At 35.6% G+C, this 24658-nt stretch overlaps 2 protein-coding genes and 1 pseudogene across 3 annotated transcripts; all 3 read left to right on the forward strand.

The window, feature by feature from the left end:
* The first annotated feature begins 3775 nt into the window (after positions 1-3775).
* Positions 3776-6068, forward strand: LOC131603994 (uncharacterized). The gene is made up of 3 exons (XM_058876477.1): positions 3776-4403; positions 4493-4678; positions 5506-6068. Exons 1-3 carry the CDS (start codon positions 3987-3989, stop codon positions 5791-5793), a joined length of 891 nt encoding a protein of 296 aa, XP_058732460.1. The 5' UTR covers positions 3776-3986; the 3' UTR covers positions 5794-6068.
* A 2563-nt stretch (positions 6069-8631) lies between these two features.
* On the forward strand, positions 8632-14847 carry LOC131603996 (nuclear poly(A) polymerase 1-like; annotated as a pseudogene).
* A 4503-nt stretch (positions 14848-19350) lies between these two features.
* Positions 19351-24432, forward strand: LOC131603995 (nuclear poly(A) polymerase 1-like). Of its 2 annotated transcripts, XM_058876479.1 has the most exons (12): positions 19353-20329; positions 20421-20498; positions 20850-20957; positions 21233-21295; positions 21385-21546; positions 21646-21759; positions 21865-21927; positions 22014-22343; positions 22459-22623; positions 22749-23534; positions 23714-23784; positions 23923-24432. In XM_058876479.1, the coding sequence occupies exons 1-12, from the start codon at positions 20207-20209 to the stop codon at positions 23960-23962; spliced, it is 2103 nt and encodes a 700-aa protein (XP_058732462.1). In that variant the 5' UTR covers positions 19353-20206; the 3' UTR covers positions 23963-24432. The 2 variants fall into 2 exon arrangements, with proteins under 2 accessions (XP_058732461.1, XP_058732462.1); XM_058876478.1 differs by having other exon boundaries at positions 19351-20329; positions 21646-21927.
* Positions 24433-24658: the final 226 nt, after the last annotated feature.

Raw genomic sequence — 24658 nt, forward strand, 5'->3', positions numbered from 1 at the left:
GGTAGCGTACAACAATGGTCGAGCTGGCGGTCAGCAGTCCAAAATACAGACATATCTCGTCAAACGGAGCCACCACCCGATGCTTATCATAGCAGCAGTACCTGATGTCCTCAGCGGCCATGCGGTTAAGAGAGCGCCTGTAAGGATTTGGCACCTGGTTCCCTCTAAGGGGGGTGAAAGCATTGGCACGTGGCATGACCTTTATGCACTCCTCTACCTCTCCCCAGCCAATAATGTCTGGGAAGTGTTGTAGTATCCAACCCTGGAAAAAAACACGGTTATTTTCAAGTACAATAAAAAACTATAAAAAAAGTAGAAAAGTGTAAGATTATTACCAGCAAAAGAGTACAGCTGTCTGCAACTGTCCTTCCCTTTCACATGCATCCCTCTCCAAGTCTATGATAACTGTACGCCAGTACAGCCACTCCCTAGTTGTAATCATGGATACATGTTATATCTGATAAGTACGTGAGGTAAACGACGTCTATGTACGTTGAGCTCGTGTCCACAAAGAGCTGAGTGCCTATCAAATATAGGAAGTTGCATCTCAGTGCCCGTTTTCTGTGTGTAGCCTACTCCAACTCATCTCCCTCAACCTACAATGCCGTAGTGAGCTCCACATCATACTGTCTCTGCGGGAATCTAAACCTGACGTGGGCCCCTCGTTTCCTCTCGACCTCCTCAAGGGCGTCATCGGGATTATCCCCTTGCTCAACAATCAACATCTCCTGAGCTTCCGCCTTCGTCAGCCTACTGTGACAAAGAAGGGTACCCCTGATAGGAAGATGAAGTAGGCATGCCACATCATCTAGGGTTATGGTAATCTCACTGTGGGGTAGATGAAATGAATATGTCTCAGGTTGCCATCTCTGCGCAAAGGCCGCAAGCATACCATTATGTATGGTATCATAGCCGAGCATGCAGAGGTCCCTCATGCCTGAAGCTGCTAGTACCTCCTGAAATCATGGCTCGCCAGGCTGTGCAAGATCTTTAATCTTCTGCCCATGGTTGTAGAACCTCTAGGGATCCCTACTATGAAATTTTTAAAAACTTAAAACGATTAGTAATAAGCAAGGTCAAAAATGACGCAAATAAAAAGTAATTAACAAATAAAATGTACCTCTCCATCCCATATACGTCTAGCTGCATGCTCGTCATATCCTGTCAAAAGGGATGCGTCTACAGGACTCCCAGGGTACCAAATAGGCTCCGGCTAATCTTTGTGGCCCTATGTAGGTGGCACATCATATCATGCATCAAGAGTAGAAGTAGAAGTAGTGCCACGACGACATCTGCGGGGTGGTGGCATCTGTGAGGAACCCTTATGATCGTCTCGAGGTCTCCGTGGTGCAGTAGTAGAGGGGGAAGGAGATGGTGAAGGACCGACTGGTGAAGGAGCAGGCCCGACTGAAGCGGGTGATGGAGAAGGTATGGCTGAGGCGGGTGTATCAGATGTTGTAGGTGAATCAGGTGGAACAGCTGCTCCATTAGTGACTTGAGATACTACACGCGACCGTTCTCGTGGATCATGATGTCTACATTATGATACAAAAAAGCTCGATTTAGATACCGCGTATTTATAAATAAACATCAAAATAAAAACAAAAAATTACTCTTCCGTAGATGTATCTACGGAAGTATGTTATTTACAAAACACTGGATTTTTCCGTAGATACATCTACGAAAGTATCTTTGTTTCAAAAATATTGTGTGCTTTCGTAGATGCATCTACGGAAAGCCCCAACGTTCGTCTCTTCCATAGAAGGATCTACAGAAGCAACTGAAACTCAGAAACGCAACAATGGCGTCTGAGTCAGTCCAGCCACTACAAAACTTATTATTGGTGGCTTGATCATCCGTTTAAAACGTCAAACAAACCCTACATTGTCTCTAAACACTATTGCTAAACCTATCAATTCATTTCTACTCCTAAATATGACATTCCAATTCAATTTCAAAACTACTCTAAATTAACTAAAAATTTGAAAAACTTACAAATTAAAGTTGATGTTGATGTTGCTAAACCTTGTTTGAAGTTGAACTTGAAAGATATTTGAAGTTGAGAGAGTATGAGGAGAGTTTGTGTTTGTGTTTGAGTTTGAAATAAAGAGAATGAGGGAGAGGAAAGGTCTGACGTGAGCTATAACACCAAACCTTTTCGTAGATCTACATACGAAATACTTTCATAAATGCATCTACGGAACAAAACAATGTTAAAACGAAAAGTGCTTTCGAAGATGCATCTACGGAAACACAAGAACAAAATAGATAAGATGCGGGTCATGGAGTTGAGAGAGAAATTCTCCCAAATTATAATAATTTAAATAACATTTTGAGACATAAATAAAAAGGGTCTAAATTGTTTTATGTGATGAGTTGTGTGAGTCCAAGTTTTGCATGTGCTTAATATTGAGGAAGAGCAGATTCGTAGAACATTCGTGTAAATGTAATATTGGGTGACAACTGTGTCTGTAATGCAACGCAGCTGTTTGTTTGTTTGATTGATTAAATATTTACATCTTTCACTCATCACTCAATCAAACCACCGCCGCAAACCATCGTTTTCACTCTTCACTCTTCCCACGCCCTTTGTCGTGTCCTTTTTTTCTTAATCTTTTCTTTATCTTATTAATGTCTTAGTAAAACACTTAATTACTCACTTATAATAATACCGTTTCATTTTTTTATTATTAGAAATTTAATACAGAATAATGGTTTTATTAAATTATAGTTATTAACTATTTAAGCGTTTGGGTGTAGTACTGTTTTAAAAGCTAGTGTAGTGTATTGATTATAAAACATGCTATTTTTTAAAAACAATTAATATTATAATTAAAATGATATTTATTTTAAATTAGTTTTTATACTAAATTCACATAATAAAATCGAAAGATCTCTACCGCCTTAATTAAAGATTGAGTTCGAATTCACTCTTAAACATTTGAAAAAAATCTTACATGTAGTATTTCATTATAAAAATGTTAAACAGTTTTTTATATAAATTTTAAAAAATTTATATTAAATATTATTCATTTGAAAAGTTAAAAAACATGCATTTCTTTTAATGTACTTGGTCTTGTGATTTTTTTTTTCTTTCGTTATGTGTGACTTTTGTTTTTTTATTTTTGTTTTTTTTTTTTTAAATTGTCAAATATCTTATTACTTTAAATATTTTTATACAATCTTTACTAAATACATATTCACTATAATATGAATTTTTTCTCTTTCCCTCTTTAAAAATTTATAAAATAATATTAGATATCTTAATTTAATATTAGATTAAATGTTTTAATTTACAAGCTTTATTTAAAAAAGTTTTATATTTATAAACATACGTATTATTAAAAAGTTCATTTTTTAATATTTTTTAATTAATATTATGTGTTTCACGGTTAAATTATTATTAATTATTTTATATTTACAATAACAAAAATATTAATAAAAAGTAAAAATTAAATAAAATTCTTATTATCATTATTTATCATATTTTATAATTTATATAAAACTATTAAATGAGACAAATATTATAATAAAAAAAAGTAATTTATATATATTCAGTCTAATCACACCAAAATATTAATTTCTATATATCATTAAAAATTACTGTAAAAAATATTTTTCCAAACAAAACACTATCAAGTACATTAATATGCTTTACATTTTGAGTCAAAAAAAAAAAAGTATGCTTTATTTTTTTTCTAATCTTGAAATCCAACCCACCAAACCAAATTAAAAAAGAGAGCATAAATAATAATCACCCACTAATACAATAGTCTTGTACTAATCCTAATCCTTGTAGTACCTTCATTTCATTTCATATACATATCTTTGAGAGAGACACAGAAAAGACACAGATCTATCAGATTTAAGACTTCACACACTTCCATCATCAACATCATCAACAACACTATCTTCATTCATTCATTCATTCATTCCTCACATCAATTCTTCATATTCATTCATCAAACAACATCATCAACAACAAGATGCATGCTAAGACAGACTCCGAGGTTACCAGCCTAGACGCATCTTCCACCACAAGATCCCCTCGTCGACAAGCCTACTATGTCCAAAGTCCATCTCACGATGGTGAAAAGACAACTACCTCCTTCCACTCCACACCTGTCATCAGTCCAATGGGTTCTCCACCTCACTCCCACTCCTCCTCTAGCCGCTTCTCCGGTTCCCGCAAAATCAACAACAACCACCGCAACACCAAACCTTGGAAAGACATCGATGTCATTGAAGAAGAAGGTCTTCTTCAGAATCAAGATCATAACCGTTCTCTCTCCCGTCGTTACTATTTCCTTGCCTTTATTCTTGGCTTCTTTCTCTTGTTCACTCTTTTCTCTCTTATCCTTTGGGGTGCTAGTAGACCCATGAAACCCCATGTCGTAATTAAGGTCAAGTTTCGATTTTTGTTGTTTTTATAAGATCTTGTAGCTGTTATGTTAAATGGGTCTTGATCAATTTTTGATTTTGTGTTTTGCAGAGTATAAAATTCGATCATATTAGAGTTCAAGCTGGTTCTGATGCAACGGGTGTGGCTACTGATATGATTACTGTGAATTCAACTGTGAGATTCACTTATCGGAACAAAGGCACATTCTTTGGTGTTCATGTTTCATCTACGCCTTTAGATCTATCCTATTCAGATATCGTAATTGGCACCGGCAATGTAAGTATTTAGCAGCAATGTTTTAGAATTCTGTTTGACTATTAGTCAACACATCTGTGACCATTGGATCGAGATTGTACTCTCTAGATTTTGATGTGGTGATCTCGATCCAAGAGTTATAGATGTGAGGAAGGCTTGAATTGGTGTAATTGTTAACCATAGGTAATCCAAGTCCAATACTTTAAGGGATACTAGAGTGTGTCCGATGTTTGACACACGTCAGAATCGTAGACACCAGTCACAGTATTATCGAAATTGCTAACATTAGGCAATCTAGATTCAATACTTTGAGGGATATATGAGTGTCTATCTGATGTTTTGACTATAAGTCAACAATTGAATGCAGACGGCAAATCAGTAGCTGCTGGATTAAGATCGAATTATCTAAATTTTGATGCATTGATCTTAGTCCAACCGCTACTAATGTGCTTAACCGTGACTCAAGACTTTAAGGGCATGATGGTGTTTGATACGTAGAATTAAAGACACCACAGACACCAAACACAACATTCATGAAATAGGCAATCTAGATTCCATATTTTGAGGGACATGAGGGCGTATGACACATGTTGGAGTCACGGTCACTAAACACGGTATTAATGAAATAGGCAATCTAGATTCAATATTTTGCGGGACATGAAGGTCTATGACATGTGTCAGAGTCACAGACACTAGATACGATATTAATGGGCACGGTTATGATGTTTGACATATGTCAATGTCGTGTCCGATATTCGTGCGGTCACCTCAATTTCATAATTTCTTGACATTAGTTATTGAGAATTGTGTTATGAATCTTTTTCATTGGATTTGAAATTGTTATGCAGATGAAGAAATTTTATCAATCAAGGAAAAGTCAAAGACTAGTGAGTGTATCAGTGATGGGAAGCAAGATCCCATTGTATGGAAGTGGTGCTAGTCTAAGTAGCACAACAGGTATGCCAAGTACACCAGTGCCATTGAAATTGAGCTTTGAGATTAGATCAAGAGCTTATGTGCTTGGAAAATTGGTGAAACCAAAATACTACAAAAAGGTTCAATGTTCTGTCACATTTGATCCCAAGAAAATCAATGTGTCTGTTCCCCTCAAGAAGAATTCTTGCACCTATGAATGATTGAGCAATAAAAAAGTGATTAATTTTGGTTAAGAGGATACAGCTAAGAGATGGAAAAACGCGTTTTGTAGTTATAGAAACATAAAGACATGTTTGGATTCGGTGGAAACTTGTGATGAACATTACCTTTTTTTTTTCTACTTTATTTAATTTTTTAATTTTGTCCCATCATGTGATAATAAGGTTAAGGTGTCCTAATGTATTATTGTATTCATTATAAAAATGTTGTAATTTTATTTCATTAGGTAATTATTATAGACGAAAAAGTTGAATTATTCTTTGATTAGTTTATGATGTCAGATTTATATATATTCTAAGTTCCATATGGGTGAAGTCACCTATTGTAAGATGGCCAGCTTGTTCCACACACTTTTGCCAATTTTCATACATAATCAAAAAATAAATTTTTTTATTTTTATAAAGTCAATGCATGTTGTCTTTCTTCTTTTTTGATAAATGAAAGAAATAAAGACAAAAGCTAAGAAAAAAGATTAAGAGTATTAACACCCTATTAAGGATTTGGATCCTATAAAGTAAGAAAATGAGAGTCATTCTGTCTTTCATTACTTACTGTAATGCCCATGTTCATTTTCATTACTTAGCATTTAAGGTTTGTGTGAGCTAAATTGAAAAATAAACGTTACTCTGATTTTGTAACTTTGTAGAAGTGTAAGTTTTGATTGCATTTTTTATCCATATTTAATTCTTGCATTTTTTTTTATTATTATCTATTCTCATGCTTTAATAGTTGCTAATTCTTTAAGGTAGGGGTGGCAAACCGAGCGCTTTAATAGTTGCTACATTGTTTAAGGTAGGGGTGGCAAACTGAGCCGCCCACATTCGATCCGTCTCGTCTTATGTCCGTCAAAAAGAAAGCGGGACGGACAAGTTCGCCAGGTCAAAAAGGGCTTACAAATTATGTCCGCCAAAAAGAAAGCGGGGCGGACAAGCTCGCCAAGTTAAAATGAGCTTAAAAATTATGTCCGCCCTGTCTTATGCTCGCCAAAATCATGTCCGTCCCGCGAAGGTGGCAGGTTGGCGGACGGCGGACTTGCCCGCCTATTTATTTTTTATTTTTTTTATATTTTTTAATAGATTAATAGACTTTTTTACCTTTCAATTAAATTTTACACACATTTTTTAAAATATTTATTTTATAAAACATCTCTTTAATAAATTTTACTTAAAAAATTATTGTATATATTTACAAATAAATGTATAAATTAAACCATAAAGAATTAGAGTTAACTAAAAAAAATGCAAACTTAAGGCGAAATAGACTAAATGAATAGGTGAGGTGAACTTTGACGGGCGCCGGGTTTTGGCGGGGCGAGCATTGACAGGCGGCGGGTTTTGGCGGGGCAGACTTTGGTGGACGGCGGGCCCAAAATCTCAACCAACCCGCCATTTTTATGACGAGTGCGCGGGCCACAACCCGTTTTGCCACCCCTAGTTTAAGGTTAGTATATTTCTATCTTCATTTTGCCTTCATGTGAATATTGTATCGTTAGTGTTATATTTGTAAAAGGCCTTGCCTAGGGCGATGTTATGAGACCGTCCTAGAAGAGGCGACGATAAATGGTCGTTCAGAGGGAGGTGTTGTCTCGCATTGTAGTCCTCTCTCGTCCATACGTAGAAAAATGTGGATAAGACGTTTTTTGAGGTAGAGAGAAAGTAAAGGTCATTAACTGACTCATGACTCCCTTAGAATAAGAATTCAACTGTCCATTATTTGACTAAGCAGACGGTGGCCCTTTTCGAGAAAAGCCTAGGTCATGGAGGCCCTCTATAAATACACCACTCTTAAAGGGAAAAATGACAGATTTTAAGTCTTATGTATCTTCCACAACCTAAAAAGATCACGCACAATCCTAAAACCATAATCATACCACTCGCATGCAATCAACAGGGTGTCTCACCTCACATGGTGGTCTCTTAAACAACTTCAAATACCCCCGTACAAGGCTTCTCGCTGCTGTGAACAAGTCCTCACCAGTCACCACTAACATGTATTATATATTTACTAAGACATTTGAGTCTCCCTGCCCTTATCGGAGTAACATGCACCCATGCACTTTTGATAAATACATAACAATAACAATATGATTGATGAGAGGTAGGAGACAACAAATTCTTTCTTTTTCTATTTTGTGAAAGTCAAAAGTTCTAAACTCTTTTTTTTTTCTTTTTAAAAAATAGTTTTTTTTTTATATTTTCAAAAATAATATTTATAAAAATGTTAAAAAATTCAAAGTTTATATCTTTATAAATTAAAAAATTAATTTTAAATTATGGAACATAAATATATATTATTATAAATATATATTATTAAATATTAAAATATAGTTAAATTACAAATTTTAAAAAAAGTTGTATTGAAAAATAATTTTAAATTTAAGTGATCTTTTAAAAATTTATGAAAAATGATAAAATACATAAAATAGTATTTTTAAAATTGTTATTTAAACTAATTTTAAATTTTTAAATAAAATTATAAACTTTTTAAAATAAAAATATGCAATATTTATAAAAATCATTTAAAAAAAAATTAAAATACACGTAATTTATCTTTTTAAAAAGGGTCTTGCTAACCAGTGGCCGCAATGGTTAAGCATTCCTAAAAAAGAAATTATTTTATAGAAATTTTAAAATTTCAATTTTCAAGACATTAAATATGCAGATTACCGAAATAAAATTATTATTTTAAATTTTTAACCATTACCCTTAGGGCTTTTAAAAATGATTTAAGAATAATGTTAATTTATTCCGTAGGAGTAGAAGTTAAGAATCATCTCTTCATTTAATTCTATATTTTCATTAAAATTTAACTATTAGGTTATACAGCTAGTTTTGGTGAGGATCAAAATCGGTCTTGTGTCAACAACAAGTTAACAATAAACTGTAGTTTGAAAAATATTTCTGCATTGGTTTACCGGGAAACCTTCAGTTTCCCACTCTCTCCGGTTTGCGACCACACATTTCGATTTCATTTGACGTCACTCCTCCCCTTCTTCCACTTTATTACATTCTAATTTACTCTGTTTTTTTGTTTCTACAGGTTTTCTTCTTTTCATTCTATTCTCATCATCCAAGTACAACACAATCATTTGTTAGGGTTTCAGTTATTTGTAATCACTTTTTTTTCTTTCTGTTTTTTATTATCTTAAAAGAAACTGTGCCTTCTTTTGTAATTATTTCTCCATATTAATAATTTATACCTTTCAATTCCTCTTATCCATTACTTCACAATCATCACTCTGTTATATATATTTTTTACATTTTCTTGTTCGTAGTATTTTGTACATTTTTATTGGAAAGAAAATAATTATATAGACTTTATATACATACAATTGAAAGAAAATATATATAGTTATTGTAATGAAATTCGTTAAAAAAAAAGTGTAACAATTTGTTGATGGGGAGCCCTGGGTTGAGCAACCATAGTAACGGCCAGCAGCAGTGGTTAGGGATTACAGAACCTATCTCATTTAGTGGACCGACCGAATATGATATCGCCAAATCCAGGGAACTCGACAAGGTTTTGTTTCTGCGATTATACTGAACTGATTAGTTATTATCTTTGAGCTTTTACTAGTTCTATTGACCTGAGCTTTGATTTTGGATTTCAGTACTTGCAAGACGCGGGCTTGTATGAGAATCAGGAGGAAGCAATTTGCAGGGAGCAAGTGCTAGGCAGGCTAGACCAGGTTGAATTTATTTTTTTCGTCGGATGATATTCGAACTTATTTGTGATTTGCTATACTCGCTTATATAATTGTTGGATTTCTTACCCTCTGGAGTGAATGCGAATTATTTTGTCCATTTTGTGTGACTTTGATCCCAACAAACTAAGGTAAAGAAGCACACGGCTTCTCTGGAAATATTGTTGAGTTTAGGGTTGTGTATTCAGTTATATGAATTTTATTTTGTTGTTGCATTTCATGTTATCCTATCTTGGAAAAGTGGTGGGCTCCTTATGAATTAATATATTTTTGATGCGATGTTGTGAATTGAACTAGATTGTGAAGATTTGGGTCAAAACCATTACCCGTGCAAAGGGATTTAATGAACAAGTGGTGCAAGAAGCAAATGCCAAGATTTTTACTTTTGGCTCCTATCGTCTGGGGGTATAGTGCTGTTTTTCCTTCCAAAATTTTCTTGTATGCGTCCTCCCTCACACATACTTGCACTTTTTATCTTTGCATTACCCGTTGAGCTTGGGTTATTTTATGAACAGAGGATTCTCGAAGTAGATGATTAGGAAGGCATTGTCATATGGCTTGCCGCTCCAATAGATTAATTATTTTCAATTTATATGTTTTCATGTCAAATGCGATGTTCAAATTATGGACCAAAAATACTCAATTTAGTCATAGCTTCAATGTATCTATTCAATAATTTATATTGATGGTTTTATCATATTACCATTTTTAATTCAAATTTTGTAGGTGCATGGCCCTGGAGCAGATATTGATGTTCTTTGTGTGGGACCTAGATATGCAACCAGAGATGTGATGATTCTTGCCATTTTTTAATGTAGATATAGGTTTTTCTTGTTATAACTTCTAAAATTATTATTTGAATTGACTTTAGGATGATTTCTTTGGTGAGCTACATAAAATGCTATCTAAGATGCCAGAAGTGACAGAGTTGCACCCAGTGCCTGGTGCTCATGTTCCAGTGATGGGTTTCAAGTTCAACGGTGTCTCTATGGATCTCCTTTATGCAAATTTATCTTTATGGGTTATTTCTGAAGTAAGAGATTTATGGAATACATTTTACTTGAAACTAGTTTAAAGTGTAGTTGTATTTTACATTTTTATTCACCACGAAATAATATTGTTTTTTTTTCTTGGATAGGACTTGGATTTATCACAGGAATCAATATTACAAAATGCTGACGAACAATCTGTTCGCAGTCTTAATGGTTGTAGAGTGACTAGTCAAATCTTGAATTTGGTTCCAAATATTCAGGTATTGGATATAAATTTCGTAGACAAAGATAGAATTTTTATGTTCAGCTTTGATGTGACTTCTGGCTTTCCTATGATTGGTTATATTTCCATTTCTGAACCGCAGAACTTCCGTACGACATTGAGATGCATGAAGTTATGGGCTAAACGCCGTGGCATTTATTCTAATGTATGGGAAAGCTCGTGCTCTAGATGATTTATGTGGTGTTTTTTTGCTGTTTTAACTTGAGCTTCTTCAACGTTATTTGTTATTATGTTCTGATTTACCTAACTTTTCTTCATGCTATGTCATGGGCAGGTTGCAGGTTTTCTTGGTGCCAGTTGGTGGTATAAACTGGGCATTGCTTGTTGCTCGAATATGCCAGCTATATCCGAATGCGCTGCCTAATATGTTGGTGTCTCGATTCTTTAGGGTATATACACAATGGCGTTGGCCAAACCCAGTAATGCTTTGTGAAATTAGAGAAGGATCACTTGGACTTAAAATTTGGGATCCTAGAATACATCCGAAGGATAAGAACCATCTAATGCCGATAATTACTCCCGCTTATCCTTGCATGAATTCTAGCTACAATGTATCGTCAAGTACATTGCGTATTATGACAGAGGAGTTTCAAAGAGGAGGTGAAATTTGTGAGGTAGCATTTTTTATTTTGACAAAAAAGTGATGTTTTGATGTATGGTTTAAAATGTTTGTATTTTGATAATTCAAGGAGATAGTCCGTGTTAGTGTTTTTTTAATTACTCTTTTTGGGGTGCAATGGAGGCCTACTGCCCAAAAAGAAAGAAAACTAAACCTATATGCACAAGCAAGATACAAATCATCTTTCACAATAGTGATAGTAAGTTAGTAATAGTAATTAGTAGTGGCAAATCCTTTGAAGGTGAGTCCCAAATTTCCAGTCTATAGCCATGGTCAAAGCTCCATTTAGTAAGCCAATTTGTACAGTTGTTACTTTCAGCAGAGTTTACTTTCAAGCCACCTCCAGTTATGATCCTTGTTGATCCAGTTATGTATCTGTGTGATAAGTCTAGCATTTTAAGCCGTGTTTTCCTCAAAGGTTGGCCGATACTTTGCATTTTTGTTTTTGTTTGACAATAAACAGCAGCATTCAATGAATATTTGCTATGCTAAATGGTGGGTTTCTTTGGAGTTTGGCTCGTGGTGGTATTTTTTGTTTATTGTGCTGGTATTTATTTGTCTTCTCTAGTTTGTTTGTTTGTTTTCCTTGGATTCTCGGGTGTAGCTTTTGGTACTTCTTGTGCCATTTTTGAGTATTTGTACCCTGTTGGGTTCCTCCCTCTTTTTCTCATTTTTATTATAAATTATTATTATTTTCCTTTCAAAAATTTCTTTGTGATGCTTAATATATATTGTTTTTGATGTTTTATAGGATATGGAGGCTAAGAAAGCTGATTGGGATACTCTTTTTGAGTGCTATCCATTTTTTGAAGCTTATAAAAATTATTTGCAGATAGACATTTCAGCGGAGAATCCTGATGATCTTAGAAACTGGAAAGGCTGGGTTAACTCCCGCTTGCGCCAGTTGACATTGAAGGTATTTACTTTAAGTTTTATTGTTTATAGTTTCATTTGTTTTCTATTTGTTTATTTTCTGAAAGAATTGTGGGGTGCAAATTTGTTCTTTCCCCATCTGCATTTAGATTGAGAGGGACACTCATGGCATGCTTCAGTGTCATCCACATCCTGGGGATTTTTCAAACAAATCTCAACCTCTACACTGTTCTTACTTCATGGGTCTGCAACATAAGCAAGGAGTTCCTACCAAAGAAGGCGAACAATTTGATATAAGACTAACCATTGCAGAATTTAAGCATTCTGTCAATATGTACATTCAACGGAAACATGGAATGGCTATATTTGTCACCCATGTGAAGCACCGCAATCTACCTGCCTTTGTATTTCCTGATGGTGTTCGGCATAACTGCCCATCCAAAGTAACCAGGGTGAGGAAGCAAAGTTCAGAGCTTAGGATCTCCGGCCATGGTCAAGCAGAAAAATCTCAAGAAGGTAAAGTGGCCGTGTTAGGAAATAACAATGTTAGGAAGAGAAAGCAGGCAGAAGATAGTATGGATGAGTTGAGAAATTCCAAGTCCTTTTCATTTTTGCCATCTGGGAACAGAGACACCGGTAATGTGAAAAGCATCTCAGAAATTAACCCTCTACTTACTGCTACTGATACATCTAATTCTAAAGAAGCAGAGAAGCTCAGTATCGAAAATATTATGTGTGGTCCATATGATGCACATCAAGCCTTTTCAAAAGAACCTAATGAGCTTGAAAATGATCTTGAGTATAAAAGTAATGACAAAGATTTTGGCGGGAACATGGAAAACATCAATTTCAACTCTTCGTACTCAGAGTCTATAGTGGCAGCAGAACCCCTTTTTTCTCAAAAGGAAAATTGTAGTTCAACTCATATATACTCCAATGAGAGCTTGGAGGAGCTTGAGGTTAGCATCTTAATATATCTTACATTTGGAATATTTTCATATGGCTGTTCCTAGTATATTTTAGATTTAAATAGAACTTGTTTTATATAATTTTCTCACATGATGTATGTTCCAGAAGTTGCGTTAGTAAAGTATATGGTGAGATTATTGACGTGGAAATAGATTGTATCATTTATCGCATGAAGCTGACAGGTTTTATATAAAGGATATTGAGTTTGCTTTTCTTTCCGTCACTTCATGATATGAGCTGAATCGATAAATTGGATTCAGTTTCTGTTTTTATTTTTATGTAAAATCCATATATCTTTAAATTGTATGTTCTGTCACGCAGGTTTTTTGTTTTTATTTCAACCATGGAATAACATTAAGAAAAATTTCTGACTTGTTATTTTTCTTTCTCTCCTCTTTTTTGCTTACAAATTTTATAAAGCCTACCGAGCTAACAGCACTATTGTTAACTTGGAATCATGCACCGGTGCCACAGCGAAAGTCCATCATTAGGTAAACCATAATTTGTTGAGCAATTTCTACTCGTCATAATTTGTTTGATTTCAATATTCTTGGAGTTGTCTTCGAAGTTTATGTCATAGTTAACCTGGATCAATTTAATTGGTTGATCATTCATTTCTTATTCTCAGGTTCACTTCATTGGGGAAAGCTGCTGACAAAAGTTCTTGAAACTCTCTAACTTTGATGTCAGAAACAAGGTGCTCAGCCTCTATTCTCTCAAATTTGAAATCTCTCTTCTCTTCTCTATGAACTTGTTGCATTTGTTCTCTTGCTGGTTTCAAAGATTATTTGTATTGTAACGATTTTGGGTGAATATAATGCGCTACGATGAAAATAGTAAAACTGGATTTTCAAAGTTTTGCTCACCTTGATTTTCTAGACTCTTAAAGCTCCTTTTCTTTTTTTCTCTTTGGTTGAATTTATAGAAGTTTTTTTTTTTTTTTTGTTTTGCAGGAAGTATGGGTGAAAGGGTGGGATTTTGCTCTATATCAACATGATTTAAGTGATTGTGCAGTCCTTGATTCAAGGACACTGTAGAGGTCAAAATGTGGAAGGTGCAGTTGTTGAAGAAAAGAAAAGTGGTTTATGAAAATCAAGAATGAGTTTAGGTTGTTGAAATTTGGAAGAGAGCGATGGAGCGCTAGATTATGTATATAGAGAGAATTATTTTCATTTTTATTTGTTTTTTTAATTTAAGGGTTAATAGTAATTCACCCCTGTAAATTGTAATGTTAGTGAATTTTACTTTTCCTCCTCCCTACCTTTTGGCAACCGTTTTTACAAAAAAATCGTTGTCAAAACCTGCCTTTGATAATGGCGGGGTAAACCGAAACACGCTCATATTACAGAGGATAAATTACTATTAACCCTTAATTTAATTATTTTGTTGAATTTTTTTTTTTTGGTTTATTTTGAATTGGATGTAATAATATGAACCTTCATGTAAAATTGGGTTCAAACTAAATGGACTAATATAAATAGAAATCAAATTATTGCTCTTTTTAGATTTTTTTTGTTAAATATGATAATCAAATAAAAAATAAATATAAGCTATTCTTATTTTTTTTTGGATTTTTAAAAATAAAGTAACTATGATATTAACATACAAAATTAAACTCCACATTTATATTTTTATTTATTTTTTGAATTGTTCATACAAAATTAGAAAACTACATTGATGAAGTGAAGATGTAAATGTTGAATTTAGTCAAAAAGATGTTAGTAATGATGTCAATAACAATGAAGAAGTCATCCAATATGTTGGTAAATATGTTAGTAGATGTGTCATCGAAGATATCAATGAAGATGGCAATATTAATATCAAGGAAGATTAAAATATTGAAGTAAGTCAATATGTTAGTGAAAATGTCATCCAAGAAATTGATGAGAAGATAGCATAAGAAGTTCCTATGATCTCTTTAGTTGACTCAGAGAAGGAAATAGAAAGAAGACTTCTGCTGACAAGAAAAATGTAGTGATTGATAGTAAGAAAAAAGAGGGTTGCGAAAAAAGAAGACTACTGTTAATAAAGGAAGGTTGTGGTTGAGAAGAAAAAGAAGAGTAAGATATGAAGAAGAAAAAGACTGTGGAGAAGAAATTTAGCAAAAACAAAGTTGTGAAAGAAGACTGCTCCTAGCATTGTGGAGCATAATGTTGAAGATCATGTCAATGACACCATGGTTGACATAGAAGATGAGGAAATTTTGGTTGAATGCAAAATGAGTTAAAATGTCTATTCGGGGGAAGAGGCTTCTAAAGACAATTCCACTAGTTTCTCTTGACAATGTTTCTTTTTCATTTTGAATAAAAAGTATCCAAGTGTAAATTTATTTTTCATGGAGCTCCCTATTGCAAAAGTGCAATGAAATTATGAAGCTCCTCAGTGATGCTCAATCATTGTAGACTTCACCGATCTAAATGTCGTAAGTCAACCAACTATCTTGTTCGTAAAGTCTTAAAGAATCCCGATCCAACAGGAAGGATGGTATCACAGATAGTGAAACTCTCGGAATACGACATCTAATATGTTCAACGGAGAAGCATTAGATCACAAACTCTGACTCTGGCATATTTTGTGGAAGAATTTAGCTCACTAATAGACGGGGAGACGCCCCTTGAATGAGTGATTCATGTAGATGGAGCCTCCAATGTGAAAGGAAGCGGCCCCGAGATTGTCGTGGAAGAACTTGGCAACATAATTATCGAGTAGGTGCTAAAGTTCTAGTTCACCACCAACAACAATCAGGCGGAGTACGAGGCTCTTATAACTGGCAAGATCCTCACCTTAGAGATGGGAGCCTCTAGACTGAAGGCAAAAAATGACTCTTATCTAGTTACCAATAAAGTCACCGGGAAATACCAGGAAAATGAGACACAACTAATAAAATATCTCTAAAAGGTACAAAGTTTATCCTCTCATTTTTTACTTTTGAAATAGATCACGCCCCCTAAGTAGAACTTCAGAGTAGACCTCATATCCAAACCCGCCGCATCAAAGACAACGAGATTTAATAGAATCGTCATCTAAGAGACTCTCACCTCCCCCAACATTGAGGAGGAGGAGGTGCATTCCTTGGAAATTATCCCCGAGTCTAGCTAGATGTCGCCCATATTGTGTAACCTAGAGTCAAACTCGACGAGACGAAAGCAAGAAGAATCAGAAAATAAGCTACCAAGTACACCTTATTCTCTAGAAAACTTTACAAAATGGGGGAGGGCTTTTCCCATGCTGTAGTTCCTAGGCGAGCATGAAGCCTCCTTGGTGTTCGCAGAAGTACACAAGAAAGCTTGTGGCAGTCACATTTGTGGAAAAGCCCTCTCCCACAATTTGTTAAGGGCGAGATACTATTAACCAACTCTGATGAAGAATAACATCTCCTTTGTCAATAAGTGCGATCAATGCCAGAGACATGCTTACCTTCACCACACCCCGACTGAACTTCTCCAGTTGATGACTTAGCCCTGGCCTTTTTACTAGTGGGTTGTGGACATACTGGGTCCGTTCCCCTTGGCGTCGGGTCAATAAAAGTTCTTGATAGTGTAAGTCGATTATTTCACCAAATGGATCGAAGCAAAGGCTGTTGCTAAAATCACAACTGAGAGATTTTCCCGTTTCTATTAGAAGAAAATTATGTGTAGACATGGACTTCCCGTTGCTATTGTGTCTGACAATGAAACCTAGTTTGCCAATACTATGGTTACTGACTTTTGCAAAGGATGTTGCTAAAACTACAACTGAGAGAGTATAAACAAAGTTTGTGTCCATAGTACTTCCTCAGGCCATTACCCAAGTGAAATCAGTAAATAAAATAATTCTGAAGGATTCAAGAAGAAGCTTGACGATGCTAATGGTTTATGCACATAACTGCTCCATGATATGTTGTGGTCGTACCCCACCGCCCCACACTCCACCACTAAGGAAACTTTGTTCAACATGGTATATAGAGCGGAAGAAGTGCTACCTATGGAGATCGACTCACCCTCGTGACAACTATCCTAGTTTATTAAAGGAGTAAACAAGGTAGGACTGTAACGTGCGGAGGACCTGATCAACAGATTGAGAGAAGTCGCCCATGTTTGAGAATTTGCAGCCAAGCATAAATTATGTAGAAAATATAACTCCAAAATCAAGCAAGATAGATGCAAAAAGGTGATCTGGTATTAATAAAAGTGGTTCTACTCGCGCAACCGGGAAATCTATAACTTAAATGGGAAGGGCCATATCGCATATTCCAGAAGCACCCTCATGGGGCACGTAAGCTGCAGGAGTTGGAAGTACCACTCTTGCCTAGAACCTCGAACACACTCTGTATTAAATACTATTTCAGTTAAATTACTCTCCTAATTGACATCATTACTATATACATGTGAACAATTTCTTAAGCGTTGTTGACCATCAGTGATATTTATTGATATTTTATATAATAGATTTCATGGGAAGATCCTTGCCACCTTTTTTTTCAGGGAAATTTTTATATGCTGGACTTCATAGTGAAGATCCTTACTGCCTCTTGAGGCAATATTTATCGGAGTACATAAACGAAGATCCTTGCCTCTCTTTGAGACAATACTAGACTTCATAGAAAATATCTTTGCTGCCCTTTGAGGCAATATTTGTTGGACTTCATAGCAAAGATCCTTGTCTCCCTTTGAGGCAGTACTTATTGGACTTCTTAGTGAAGATCCTTGCCACCCCTATAGGCAATACATATGAGCTATCCAACACCTACAAATAACTCTGTCGGAGAGACTTAGATCTTCTAGGCTAATTAAACTCACGCCTGAGGAACTTAGTGTTTCTTCAAATGAGATCTGAAAAAGAAATAACGCCTAAGAGGCGTGATCGAAGTCCCACCAAAGAGGTTCAAACGCCTCGCTTGAGAGACTTATGGTCTCATCAGCCAAACTACAGATAACTTCGCCTGAGGGATTTAGATCTCCCAGGCTAGTTAAACTCTCGCTTAAGGAACTTAGTGTTACCTCAGGCGGACCAAACAATATGACTTTTCGTAAATAAACCATTGAGCCTAAGCGGTCATATAAGGAAAGTCAAGGCTTCAAGACTCCCTTATTCACAATCTAAAAACACTGTGTCCCATGTTCTGTACCGGCCAAAGATTCGGGACCTACTTCTCTGAGTCAAATATCTGGGACCTACTCCTTCGCGTCAGCCAAATGACCAATAACACAAGGCCCATTACTTAGATTACTCCGCCAGGACCAAAGTATAAATACCTTCGTAAGGGTTCTAAGGTACACAATCTCTAATCTCCACTTTCACTATGATCTATGTTGAACCTAACTGACTTGGATGTTGGAGTTCTAACCATGCAAGTACCCTCACTTAGTCCACAGTATGAAGATAGCAACAGCAGTTGACAACACCACATCAAGACCGATACCTCTGGTTCAAGAAGCAATATGGTTGCAACCTTCGATCCATGGTGCCATGTCGACATAGTGCATCGAAAGATCTTTTCTGTCGTCATTTCTGCAATCAACACCATTTCTAGTTCTGCAACGGAACAATGGCGTCGTCTGTGAGAATCGAGTTCCGATTCCTACGATTTTCCATTTGATTCTCAAATATGAATTCTGAAGGGATCTATGGCGAAGAAATTGAACTCTCACGAAGCCGAAATATCAAATCTACACTGTTTGGATCCACTAAACTCCGATCTGATGCCTAACATGCAGATTCGTCGATTCTGAGCCACCTTGGAACGATGCCAATGGAAACCTCAAACCAAGATGCTACCGGAAGTCCCAGAAGATTGGGGCCCCCACCTCGAACACTGGGAGGAGCCGATTGGTGGACGCCAAGTCAGGATTTAGATTAACAAATCCGGGGTCAGTTATGTCCCATTTCGCCCTCGATCATGTCATAGGTTCCACCCCGCCAAACACACCTCCGCTTGGGCCCATTGAATCCGAGGTAAAATTCAGCATGAACGCGAGAAAGGGTAGAAGGAGTCACCCCTAAAAGGTGCCTCGAATCCGATACCACCTCGGACAATCAGTGCCAGGTGTCTCACCATCGTGAACATCTCATATCAACCCTAGTAACGTCGGGGAGGATGAAGTTATGGGGTTGACCATCGCTCGGTGCCGAATTGCAGACAATTCGAGAGACAAATCGCAATCCAATTCCAGCCGTCCGGGTTTTCAAATATTTAAAAAACAATCTACTATTATCAAATTTACAAGATAATCTTCTCTATTTATGTATATGATGCCTATTTACGTAACAACCGAACTACTAGTAATTACCCATTAATTAACTAACACCGAAGTAACGACTTCTATATCAATATTATATCATAATAAAAGCAAGTGATCAAAAAAATCTTAGTTTGGAAAATATTTGTAATTGGAGCATCACACTGCACTGTGTTTGCCGGGAAACCTTCCAGTTTCCCACTCTCCGATTTGCATCCACACATTTCTCAAACTCATTCTATTTCATTTAATTTCATTCTTCACTTTCTTCCTCTTTCTTTCTTACATTCTAACTTTCTCTCCCTCTTTTTTCCTACAGGATTTTCTGAACTTCAACTTCAACCACGCCTCAACATCTACACCGTCACGCTGTTAATCGCATTCCAAGCATTTTCTTTATGCATTTTAGTGTTGCTCTTTGCTGATTTTATTTGTTAGGGTTTCGGTTCTTAGTTATTCATATGTAATCTGTTCTTTACTATCTTAAAAGAAACTAATTCTTGGTTGCTTCTTTTGTAATTATTTCTCCATACTTAATAATCAAACTTTATACCTTTCAATTGTTCTTACCCATTACTGCATAATCATCACTCTCTGTTCAATTTTTTTACTTTTACTATTCACATTGTTTTCTACATTTTTATAGTGTTTATATACATTGAATTGAAAGAAAATATATATAGTTATTGTAGTAGTAATATTTCAAAGAAAAAGAAACAAAGTGTAACATTTTGTTGATGGGGAGCCCTGGGTTGAGTAACCGCAATAGCGGGCAGCAGAAGTGGTTAGGGATTACAGAACCCATCTCATTGATTGGACCGACCAAATATGATATCGTCAAAACCTGTGAACTCGAGAAGGTTCCGTTTCCGCGATTATAGTCAATTGATTAGTCTTTATTTCTGAGTTTTTACTAGTTCTGTTGTGCTGAATTTTGATTTTGGATTTCAGTACTTGCAAGACGCCGGCTTGTATGAGAATAAGGAGGAAGCAGTTTGCAGGGAGGAAGTGCTTGGCAGGCTAGACCAGGTTGAATTTACTTTGTCGATTGATTGTTTGAAAATCGACGGATGATATTCAAACTTATTTCTGATTTGCTATACTCGCCCCGATGTAGTTGTTGATTTATTTTGAACAATTAAGATTGTTTGTCCATTTTTGTGTGATATCGATCCCAAGAAACAGAGATAAAGAAGCATACGCCTTTTCCGGAAATATTATCGAGTTTATTTTGAACAATTAAGATTATTTGTCCATTTTTGTGTATTCATTTATATGAATTTTATTTTCTTGTTGCATTTCATGTTATATCATCTACGCAATGTGGTGGGCTCCTTCTGAATTACTATATTTTGGATGTGATGTTTTGAAATGAATTAGATTGTGAAGATTTGGGTCAAAACCATTACGCGAGCAAAGGGATTTAACGAACAAGTGGTGCAAGAAGCAAATGCCAAGATTTTTACTTTTGGCTCCTATCGTCTGGGGGTATAGTGCTGTTTTTCCTTCCAAATTTTTCTTGTTTGCGTGCTCCCTCACCCTTACTTGCACTTTTGATCTTCGCATTGCACGTTAAGCTTGGGCTATTTTATGAACAGAGAATTCGGGAAGGAGATGATTAGGACGGTATTGTCATATGGCTTGCCGCTCCAATAAACTAATTCTTTTCTATTTATATCCTTTCATGTCAAATGTGATGTATCTATTCAATAATTTATTTTGTTGGTTTTATTATATTACCATTTTGAATTCAAATTTTTTAGGTGCATGGCTCTGGAGCAGATATTGATGTTCTTTGTGTGGGACCTAGATATGCAACCAGAAATGTGATGATCTTTGCCATTTTTTATTGTAGATATAGGTTTTTCAGGCCATAACTTCTACTAGCTAAAATTATTATTTCAATTGGCTTTAGGAAGATTTCTTTGGGGTGCTACACAAAATGCTATCTAAGATGCCAGAAGTGACAGAGTTGCACCCAGTGCCTGATGCTTATGTTCCAGTGATGGGTTTCAAGTTCAACGGTGTCTCTATGGACCTCCTTTATGCAAATTTATCTTTGTGGGTTATTCCTGAAGTAAGTGATTTATGGAAGACACTTGAAACTAGTTTAAAGTGTAATTGTATTTTACATTTTTATTTACCACCGAGTAATACTGATATTTTTGTTGGATAGGACTTGGATTTATCACAGGAATCGATATTACAAAATACAGATGAACAATCTGTTCGCAGTCTTAATGGATGTAGAGTGACTGATCAAATCTTGAATTTGGTTCCAAATGTTCAGGTATTGGATATAAATTCCGTAGACAAAGATAGAATTTTTATGTCCAGCTTTGATGTGACTTCTGGCTTTCCTATAATGGGTTATATTTCCATTTCTGAACTGCAGAACTTTCGTACAACATTGAGATGCATGAAGTTATGGGCTAAGCGCCGTGGCATTTATTCTAATGTATGGGAAAGCTCGTGCTCTAGATGACTTATGTGGTGTTCGTTTTCTGATTTACCTAACTTTTCTTCATGATATGTCATTGGCAGGTTGCAGGTTTTCTTGGTGGTATAAACTGGGCATTGCTTGTTGCTCGAATATGCCAGCTATATCCGAATGCGCTGCCTAATATGTCGGTGCCTCGATTCTTTAGGATATATACAGAATGGCATTGGCCAAACCCAGTAATGCTTTGTGAAATTAGATATGGATGTCTTGGACTTAGAATTTGGGATCCTAGACGACACCGGGAGGATAGGAACCATCTAATGCCAATAATTACTCCCGCTTATCCTTGCATGAATTCTAGCTTTAATGTGTCGTCAAGTACATTGCGTATCATGACGGAGGAGTTTCAACGGGGACATGAAATTTGTGAGGTAGCATTCTTTATTTTGAAAAAAATGCTTTGTATTTTTGTTTTTGTTTGACCAGAAACAGCAACATTCAATGAATATTTGCATTGCTTAATATATTTCTTCTGATGTTTTATAGGATATGGAGGCTAAGAAAGCTGATTGGGATACTCTTTTTGAGAATTATCCATTTTTTGAAGCTTATAAGAATTATTTGCAGATAGGCATTTCAGCGAAGAATCCTGATGATCTTAGAAACTGGAAAGGCTGGGTTAACTCCCGCTTGCGCCTGTTGAGATTGATGGTATTTACTTTAAATTTTATTGTTTATAGTTTCATTTATTGTCTTTCTCTCCTCTGCTTGTATTTGTTTATTTTCTGAAAAAGAGTTGTGGGGTGCAAATTTGTTCTTTCCCCTTCTGCATTTAGATTGAGGGGAGCACTAATGGCATCCTTCAGTGTCATCCACATCCTGAGGATTTTTCAGACAAATCTAGACCTCTGCACCGTTCTTACTTCATGGGTGTGCAACATAAGCAAGAAGTTCCTGCCAAAGAAGGCGAACTATTTGATATAAGACAAACCCTTGATGAATTTAAGCATTCTGTCAATAACTACACTCAACGGAAACATGGAATGGATATATTTATCACGCATGTGAAACGCCGCAATATACCTGTCTTTGTATTTCCAGGTGGTGTTCGGCCTAACTGCCCATCCAGGGTAACCAGGGTGAGTAATCGAAGTTCAGAGCTTAGAATTTCCGGCCATGGTCAAGCAGAGTTAGGAGATAACAATGATAGGAAGAGAAAGCAAGCAGAAGATAGTGTGGACGCGTTGAGAATTTCCAAGTCCTTTTCAGGGGAGTATCCTTCTGGGAACAGAAACTCCGGTAAGGAGAAAAGCATCTCAGAAATTAACCCTCTACTTACTACTACGGGTGCATCCAGTTCTAAACAAGCAGAAAAGCTCGGTATCGAAAATATTACGCGTGGTCCATATGATGCACATCAAGTCTTTTCAGAAGAACCTGATGAGCTTGAAAATGATCTTGAGTACAGAAATAAAGACAAAGATTTTGGCGGGAATATGAAAAACATCAGTTTGAACTCTCCATACTCAGAGTCTAAAGTGGCAGCAGAACCAGTTTTTTCTCAAAAGGAAAATAGTAGTTCAACTCATATATACTCCAATGAGAGCTTGGAGGAGCTTGAGGTTAACATCTTAATATATCTTACATTTGGAATATTTTCAACCATTTTGCAATAATAGTATATCATATATCTTATAGGTTTTTGTTTTTATTTCAACCATGGAATAACATAAAGAAGTTTTTCTGACTTGTGTTTTTTCTTTCTCTCTTATCCCTTTTTTGCTTACACTCTCTTATAAAGCCTGCTGAGCTAACACCGCCATTGTCAAGTGGGAATTATGCACCGGTGCCACAACGGAAGTCAATATTTAGGTAAAGCATAATTTCTTTAGCAATTTCTACTTGTCATGATTTGTTTGATTTCAATATTCTTGGAATTGGCTTCGAAGATTATATCATAGTTAAAATGGATCATATTTAATTGGCTGATCATTCATTTCTTATTCTCAGGTTCACCACATTAGGCAAATCTGCTGACAAAGGTTCCTAAGACTTTTGCAAGCTTTAGCTGCTGATAAGCTGGGATGTTGATGCACGTTTCTAGCTTCTTGCTTTCTGATTGACAATAATGTTGATACTGCAAATAAGCACCGAGTTAGAATAACATGGAGCCATCACACATGTTTGCAATCATTTTCAATTTAAAGTTTAAGATTTCTATGTATGGTTTGATTTTTTATAGCAGGCATGACTTTATGTGAGAATTCCTTAAGTAGAATTTAGGAACACAGCAGTGAAATAGCGATAGCATATAGATTGTTCAGTGTGCGTAATTCTCTTCATACCACTTGAGGAAGTCACTACACATTGCTTGGCAAGTCAGAGAAATGTAGAATTCATTCTATTGTTTATATTTTTTTGTATGGAATGAAACAGTGAAATGTAGAATTCATTCTATTGTTTATATTTTTTTTCTGTGGAATGAAAGTGTAAAACGTAGAGAATTCATTCTATTGTTTATATATTTTTGTATGGGATGAAACTGTGAAATGTAGAATTCATTCTATTATTTATATATTTGTGAAATATAGAATCCATTCTATTGTTTATATATTTTTGTATGGAATGAAACTTCATTCTATTGTTTATACTTTAAATATATTTTTTTTGTATGAAATGAAAATGCATTCCATTTCATGACCTGTTTTAGCATCTGTTTGGTTCCACGTTTTCCACTGTACCCACC

The sequence above is a fragment of the Vicia villosa genome, linkage group LG5 (assembly GCF_029867415.1).
Source record: "Vicia villosa cultivar HV-30 ecotype Madison, WI linkage group LG5, Vvil1.0, whole genome shotgun sequence".
Lineage (NCBI taxonomy): Eukaryota > Viridiplantae > Streptophyta > Magnoliopsida > Fabales > Fabaceae > Vicia > Vicia villosa.